General features: G+C 39.6%; 2 protein-coding genes across 3 annotated transcripts; one reads left to right on the plus strand and one right to left on the minus strand.

Moving 5' to 3' along the window:
- Positions 1–153: 153 nt before the first annotated feature.
- Positions 154–4,324, minus strand: bud23 (BUD23 rRNA methyltransferase and ribosome maturation factor). Of its 2 annotated transcripts, XM_008425803.3 has the most exons (12): positions 4,148–4,324; positions 3,975–4,012; positions 3,266–3,361; positions 2,886–2,968; positions 2,236–2,332; positions 2,040–2,136; positions 1,902–1,952; positions 1,716–1,801; positions 1,520–1,565; positions 1,362–1,423; positions 658–747; positions 154–514 (listed from the first exon to the last, which is right to left on the minus strand). In XM_008425803.3, the coding sequence occupies exons 1-12, from the start codon at positions 4,193–4,195 to the stop codon at positions 460–462; spliced, it is 849 nt and encodes a 282-aa protein (XP_008424025.2). In that variant the 5' UTR covers positions 4,196–4,324; the 3' UTR covers positions 154–459. The 2 variants fall into 2 exon arrangements, with proteins under 2 accessions (XP_008424025.2, XP_081470730.1); XM_081614604.1 differs by lacking the exon at positions 4,148–4,324 and having other exon boundaries at positions 3,266–3,386; positions 3,975–3,996.
- A 1,003-nt stretch (positions 4,325–5,327) lies between these two features.
- Positions 5,328–7,527, plus strand: dnajc30b (DnaJ (Hsp40) homolog, subfamily C, member 30b). The gene has a single exon (XM_008425802.3). The coding sequence runs from the start codon at positions 5,372–5,374 to the stop codon at positions 6,512–6,514; it is 1,143 nt and encodes a 380-aa protein (XP_008424024.2). The 5' UTR covers positions 5,328–5,371; the 3' UTR covers positions 6,515–7,527.
- Positions 7,528–7,651: the final 124 nt, after the last annotated feature.

The following is a 7,651-nucleotide window of genomic DNA, read 5'->3' on the forward strand; positions in this document are numbered from 1 at the left end:
CTGATTCAAGCCTACTTCAATAAGAAGAGCTTTATATTAAGATGGTTTTTTCTTTGTTAAAGAATACACTCATGCATTATCCATTTCACACAGAATGAATTTACTTGAGAAAAATGTGAAAAATCCAGAACATAAATTAGAAAATGAAGACAATTTAATTTAAAAGTATTTTTAATAGGATAACATTGCCTCTGTTTTATATTTTTTCTTTCGTAGCAGCTCATATTCGGTCTTCAACTCAAACTGAAAACTGCATCTCCTTACAGCTTCTGACAAAACATCAAAGCACTTGACCAAATATAAAAAGTGATTTGCTGTAATTTATCGCTTGCGTTTCGTCCACTTGAATTAGAGACCTGAAAAGTCCAATCACGCCGCAGCCCCAGGGGACACTGCATGAGTGAGCGTGTGTGTGAGAGAGAGACGGCGCTAATGATGGAGCAGCTGCATGAGTCACAGCTAGAAGTGAGGTCTCCGCTGACGTCCGGTGTACTTCGTGTCGGGTCGAACGCCCCTGCAGGAAACGGCAGTCAAGAGGGAGAAGGGGCGTCAGCCAATCAGAGACAGGTTTCAGACCAGACTGAAGTGTGTTTAAAATGTTAAAGCTGGAACAAAAAAAAAACAATCAATTTTATTTTAGAACAGTTTCCCACGTACTTTCCTTGTCGTCTCCGTCTCTCCTTTTTCTCCATTATCCAGTCTCGCCCCTTCTTCGCCGATTTCCCTTTCATGTTATTAAACCGACATCTTCGCAAAGACAAAGAAGAGCTTATTAAAGTATTGAAACCGTCTCGCACCCAAGCGTCTGACTGAGAAGAGCTTAGACATCCGAATGTGAAAGGGAGGAAAAGCCACCTGACGGAGTTTGAAGTCAGGCAGGACAACGGCCCTCTGAGCTCCTGTCGGTCTTTTGGCTTCATCAACACAAGTATGACTCAACATGCACTGACTGACGCCGAGACCTGCTTTACAACTTAATCATAACTTGCTTTCAGAGTCCTCCAAAATAAAAGTGACTAATCGCATTCGCAGAGTCAGGTAACTGCTTGCTTTAATCGTCTCGCGTCTAAGAAAAAGAATAAGGCAAGCAGGCTTGAGACTGAAGGCAAAATCCTTAAAATGAATAAAAAAGGTGAAGATTATTTTAAAATAAATTCAGCCAAGTATTCTAACTGGAGGCTTCAAGCATCAATAGAAGAAAAACTGTATTGAAGCTGCTTCAACTTTGCAATAAAGTAGAACGAAATAGTGACTGAAATAAGCTGCTACACAGAAAAAAAACACAAATATTACTATAATATTAATATTTTAAATGAAACAATGTGTGAAAAAAAAGACCGCTTTTTTTAGAATGCATTTACCTTTGTCCTGAATACTGAACCTGGTTCGCAACAGTCCTGTCTGACGTTTCTGACCCCAAACCCTGAAATAATTAGAATTTAATTAAAAAAAAAAAAAAGGATAGAAGTTACAAAAACGGGAAGTAAGTCAAAAATAAATAAAAATATATGCTTCTTACTTTGGGAAGAACTTCCGTCCCACCGGCAAACAGACACAGGAAGAACCTGGAGGTCAATAAGAAGCGATCTGTTTTAATTATACGAGTTAAATCAGTATGACTCCTATGACTTTCTGCTACTGCTAATAATTTCAGATGATTAGCAGGTGGATGAACATTATATAGATACATATGAAGGTGGATGAACATTTCTGACTTTTTAGCCTTGCTGCTGTTTGGGTAATCGACCACCATGCCTCCATTGAAACCCGCCCTCATGGCCTGAGAGGTAATGAGCTCAAGCTTTAAAGAAAAAAAAAAAAAAAGATAAAATTAAATATGATGACTAAATATACAAGAACATCATTTCAGACTCCAAATAAGAGCATCTTAGATTTTCTACCTGCTCTGAGTTTTCAGGATAAAGCTGAAAAACTGCCCGAGATCCTCTGGCCTAAAAGAACAAAAACACCAAAATTACTTTCTGTAAACGTAGGAGTCTGATGTATTCATGTTCAGGTTGACGACGACAAAACTTTACCAAAGACGAATAGAGGGTACTGAAGAAAGTGTAGAGTCTCTTTGGTGGACTGTGCGACCGTTTGTCGGCATTACAGAGCCACTGCAGCGCAGAGATGCTGACCAGAGTAAAACAGTTACAAGTTTTAATCGTTAAAACAATTCAGAACTCAGTTAAAAGCGTTAAAATGTGTCGGGTAAGCCGCCGTGTCGTTCACCTGATGCAGCCGTCGAACGTGCCCGGCCGAAAAGGCATCCCCTGACCCATGTCCCCCAGTAGGAGGTCTCCCTCCACCTCTCTGTCCAGAGCAACATCTGGAAGCATCAAGGGAAACATTCCCAGCTTGGTGATGAGACACGAATCCACATCAACGACTGACAATGCACATATTGGTATAAAAGCAACCAAAAATATCGCAGCTGGTAGCAGAGAGATTAGCTGAAAGCTAACGAGGAACTTTAGGTTTTTGCATTGTCCAATAGTTACCTTCAACCTACGGAACATAAAGTGTGCTTGTTTTTATTAAAAACGAAAAAAGAATATAAAAATCACGCATGAAGTCCTAAACTGCTGCAGGTCATTCCTGTTTTTCTCATAAAAACCAAGTCTGGTTCTTTTATCAAATATTTCGAAGACAACACACGATTCAATACCTCAACATTAATAATCATTGTACTAATACCATACAAAAAACAAAACAAAAAAAAAGCTCAAGGTTACTTCCCACATTTTCTTTTAGTTTAACTTGAAGCCTGCAAAAAAGCAACAGATGGATGAAGCACCAACGTGCAGATGGATAGAGACACAGACATTCCTCTGCTAAACTTAATGAATTGTGCTTCAATTTAAAAAGCGTGTGAAACTAACCGAGCATGGCGGTGCTGATGTCGACTCCGACCCAGTAGTGTCCCTCCTCTGTGAGGTAATCTCCACTGAGACCAGATCCGCACCTGGGAGGCAGAACAGAACTTAGTGCCTCACATTTCTCTGCTCCGGCTCCAAATAGCTCTCAGATTAACATTTTATACATTACAAATGCACAGTTGATGTAAATGCACTGAAGTTTCTTAGCTTAACCAAACCCTTGTATGCAAAAATAACATTGTTAGAGAACACAGAAGATGGCTACGAATGCAGGAACACGAGAAATAATTATCAACTATATGTAGAATCCAACTATAACACATATAAATGATTATTTTACTAAAGGTTTTGCTTCATGTAAACAGCCGGTGTAACTGACTTACCCAACGTCTAACAGGAAGCAGGCCTGTCCCTCTGGCAGGCTTAGCAGCTCCACTGCTCTCTCCGACATCTGAGTCTGGATCTCAATCATCCGAGAACTGTCGATCAGGAAGTACAGTCAGACTTTGTGGAGAGAAACAAATGTGCGCAAGAAAACAATCTCCTATTAACAGCACCCTTCAAAATCCAGTTCTAATTAACAGATAAAATGCAGCAAAAAACAGACAAGTAGTCATTTGATCTACAGCACTACATATTTTTGGCACCAATAAAACTCCAGCAATAAAGTCTGAGCAATTATTCTTCGCAGATAAGAGAATAATACTGATTAACTTAATCAGAAACATAAACCTCAAAGTATCTCTAATTTTCAAAACCAGGATAATCTTAAGTCAAAAAATACAAATTCACTGGGAAAAAAAATAAAATCAATAGTTTGTAAAATCAGCAATAAATGCAAACTACAGGAGCATATTGAAAATGAATCAATGCACCCATCTTAACAAGCATATGAAAAGTGAACAATGATCTGGGAAAACACAGCAAAAATAAATAAAACATAAACCGAAACATAAGACAAAACAATAACAGAGCAATAGATTGTTCATTAGAAACATTACTGAACAGAAGCTCAAACAGTTTAAATGGAGACATTTACATAAAAGCCAAAAACTTTACACATATGATAATGAATAAAGGATCCAGACTTACTTCTGTGAATATTTCTTTGCTTCATTTTCATTGTAGAACTGCAGAGATGAGATTAGATCACACAACTTAAGGTAAATCACATGTCTGTAGGTCGCTGCTGATTTATTTTATCTAAATACGACAAGGTTTAAATGAGTTTCATACCCTACGGTAAACAAAGGCGTCAAACTAACCACGTCCGGTGGAGCTGTGTGTTCAGGTCTCCGGCAGCTGGAAGCCATGGTCCTTCTGGCTTTATTTCTTTATCTGTTGTTTAAAAATCAAGCTAAATGTTGTGTCCGCAGCAGGCTATCCACATGTGAAACGCCACAGTTCTTGTTTGCTGATTTAAATTATGCTACTCTATTGGGCAGAGGCGCTTTATCGCCACCTGCTGTTCATTCAATTCATTTCATACTTTGCTCTTGTCTGGTTCCCAGGTTACAAACAGGATAAGAAAAAACATGAACAAAATAACAACTACACCTTTTCATTGTATTCATAATCAAAACACCAGTTGTTTGTAGATATTAAAAGGATTTCATAAGGTAAACAAATAACTCAATGATGCAGATACTATTTTTTACCATCTACATTGTATACTGAAATCTTACCTAGTCAAAAACAGACTTAAATTATATTATTATTATTATTATTATTATTATTATTATTATTACATTATTATCATCATCATCATCAATTTAGAGATATAGTGGAGAAAAGCAAATCATCCTTTATACTTTCTCAATTTGTTTTCCAGACTTGTTTTCTTTCTCCTACAGTACGGTAGAAAAAAACTCCCATATTGGAAGTTATTGTAAAATATTAATTTTACATTTTCAAAATATAAAAAATATCAATGACTTTTCAGTTTAATCTGATGAATAAACTTTCATGCATTCGCTTCACCTCGGAATTTTGACAATCGCATTTCGAATTACACAACTTTCGAGTTTCCATGTAGAATGTGTAAAGTATGAGAACAAATCAGGATTCAACACTTTTTTTAATAAAGCCATAAATAGACAGTATTTCAACTGAATCAAACCTGAGTAGAGAGGAAAATGAACAAAACAGGCTCTTAATCTGCTAAAATGCTAAATACATTTCATTAGGTTAAGAGATTTTGTTTAACTAGTCAAATTAAATATATAGAAATGCCGAAGTAAAGACCTAATTCTGGGTGGGGACATTTAGCTAAGTTAAGAAATATTCATTGTTAATATTGTAATATCGTTAATATTCACTGTACAGAAATGTCCCAGTTACCTTTAATGCAGCATGCGCGAACATCTTTGTTGTGAATCTGATTGGTAGATGAGTTAAAATACTTCCTGTAAACATTGCACCTGATTGGTTTGTTGCCTTGTATCACCCGGAAGCCGTCCGTCTTCGTTCACCGGCTTGTTGTTGGTAAAATGGCAGAGGTCAGCCAGAGGCTCGGGACCGGAGCCTACCGTGTGGTGACCGTAGGTCCTGGCCAGGCTCTTCCGCTGCGCCCCAAAAAACCTAACGGACTTCTCCCGACAAATGACGCCTGCACCCAGGCACACTTTACCGAAGAATGTGTCCAGCTATTAAAAGGAAGAGCACTTCAGAGCAGTTCTGAGAAACTTAACAGAGTAAGACAAACTGAAACTCATCAGAAAAAAATGACTTTTCTTGGCTGCGCTTCTTTTAACACACATTTAGCTCGTTTATTGTGGCTTCCGGACGCCAGAAAGAGCCAAACAATCGCCAAAACAAACCTGCTGATCCCGACTGGACGCCTTCATGAGAAGCTATTCTCATGCGTGAAGCCCATCTGGACCAGTAGGGCCGTTTCAATCCACCCCGACACCTGGTGGCCCCCACAGCAGCTCAGAACCTTCTGCACTGTCCTCCTCATCCTCACAGAGGACAGATCAGGGTGTGGAGCTTCACTGAAACACCCGAAGCTTCACCCTGGTGCCTTTAAAGCCTCTACAGCAGCTAGAAGTTGCAGCAGGTGGTCAGAGGAGGCTCCTCTGCTGCACAGGAGTAAAACCGCCTATTACGACATCCTCAAAGTGTCCCCCAGTGCTACACAGTCACAGATCAAGACGGCCTACTACAAGCAGTCCTTCATCTACCACCCTGACAAGAACCCGGGCAGCGAGGAAGCCACGCAGCGCTTTGCTAAGATCAGCGAGGCTTACGCCGTGCTGGGCAACATCAGTCTGAGGAAGAAGTATGACCGAGGGATCCTGAGCCAGTCTGACCTGCAGAGCCCAGAGAAGCCGTCCTCCGAAGACGCATCGAGCAGAGTCACAAGCTCCCAGCAGCAGCATTTTCGTCATCAGAGAGTCAGGCCGTTCTCCCAAACCGGTGGTCGGCCCATGTTTGATTTTGACGCCTTTTTTAAGGCTCACTACGGAGAGCAGCTTCAGAGGGAGAGGGACCTAAGAGTCAAGAGGAAGCAGATGGAGGAAGAGCAGAAGAAGAGGCTGAAGGAGTACCGTCAGGAGAAGATGCGGGAGCTCACTGCGTTGATGCTGGCGACCATGTCAGTGATGATCTTAATCAATCTGTTCAGCTCTTGACTCAGCAGACAGTTTCTGGTGTTTCTCGGATGGAGGCGGTGGCTCAGGCTGCTCAGGTGTTGCACAGTTTGCAGCAGGAGTTGAAACTCCAAGAGTTTTCAAACTGGATCGTTGCGGTTTCTGGAGGAAACATACAGGCATAAAATTGATGGTTCTTCATCTTTCAAGTCGGCATTGATGCAAAAATGGTTGAATCCTTAAAATCAAAGTGCTGACTGCATATGAATGAGGAGGTGTTTTTAAGCTCATTTCAGCTTTAAGCTGCTTTCATTTTGAAGCCATTTTCTTTTCTATAGCTAAAAATGTGAAAACACCAGAGAATCTGACTTATTAAAAGCCAAAACAAACAAACAAACACAAAAATACAGCTTTAATTGTAGATTTTCAACCAGCAGAAGCACTAAATTATTATTCCCCTGTAAGACCTGCTTTTCTTTAAAGGAGCAACAAATCAGAAAGTGGAGGTAAAAAAGTAGTTCTGAAGAATGGGTGCTGTTAAGTTACTTAATATTTTTGCATAGCTTTATTCAGAGACCACAGTAACAACCCTCACCGTTCTGATTATGCTCGTCACGTTGAGCAGCTTTCTGTGATTGAACTTCATAAATTGTGGCCTTAGAATAACATGGTCAAAGTTTCTTCACCTAAAGCTCTGCCTTGTCATTGTTTCAGCCAGAAACAAGTACTTTGTGAACAATATTGTTTCCTTTTTACTTGCATTCTCAGCTCTGAAGCCAGGCAGCTTTTTGGCACCTTAAAGTGATTGATTTCTCTCCAAATGAGGCCTAAAGATGGAAAGAGGTTTGCTCTTTTTAATGGTGAATGATTCATAAGCTCTTATTCCCCTTTACACTGAATATGTAATAGGAAAATAAATACATATTACATGTAAAGAGCAAATGTAAACACCTGCTTGTTTCCTTTACGTGTGTAAATGTAAATACATCTACGTACTGTACAGAAATGATGCCTCTGTATGATTATCGAAGTGTTAAAATCTACAAATATTTCAAGGAGAGTCATTTTTGTGTTTGAATGTTTTCATTCAGAGGAACATTAACCTCACAGGAGACTCACTGGCTGATTTTCTATTTGTGGTCGTTCAGGTCGCTGAAACAAAAGATACAGCGTACATCT

Source organism: Poecilia reticulata, chromosome 13, assembly GCF_904066995.2.
Source record: "Poecilia reticulata chromosome 13, P_reticulata-male-v2, whole genome shotgun sequence".
NCBI lineage: Eukaryota > Metazoa > Chordata > Actinopteri > Cyprinodontiformes > Poeciliidae > Poecilia > Poecilia reticulata.

Excerpts from the sequence above, each read along its gene's own strand:
- bud23 (XM_008425803.3), bottom strand. The coding sequence starts at position 4,195 with ATGGCTTCCAGCTGCCGGAGACCTGAACACACAGCTCCACCGGACGTG. Across the intron at positions 2,969-3,265 it reads TGCTTCCTGTTAGACGTTGG|GTGCGGATCTGGTCTCAGTG; the intron begins GTAAGTCAGTTA and ends TCTGCCTCCCAG. Across the intron at positions 2,333-2,885 it reads CATCAGCACCGCCATGCTCG|ATGTTGCTCTGGACAGAGAG; the intron begins GTTAGTTTCACA and ends TGATGCTTCCAG.
- dnajc30b (XM_008425802.3), top strand. The coding sequence starts at position 5,372 with ATGGCAGAGGTCAGCCAGAGGCTCGGGACCGGAGCCTACCGTGTGGTG.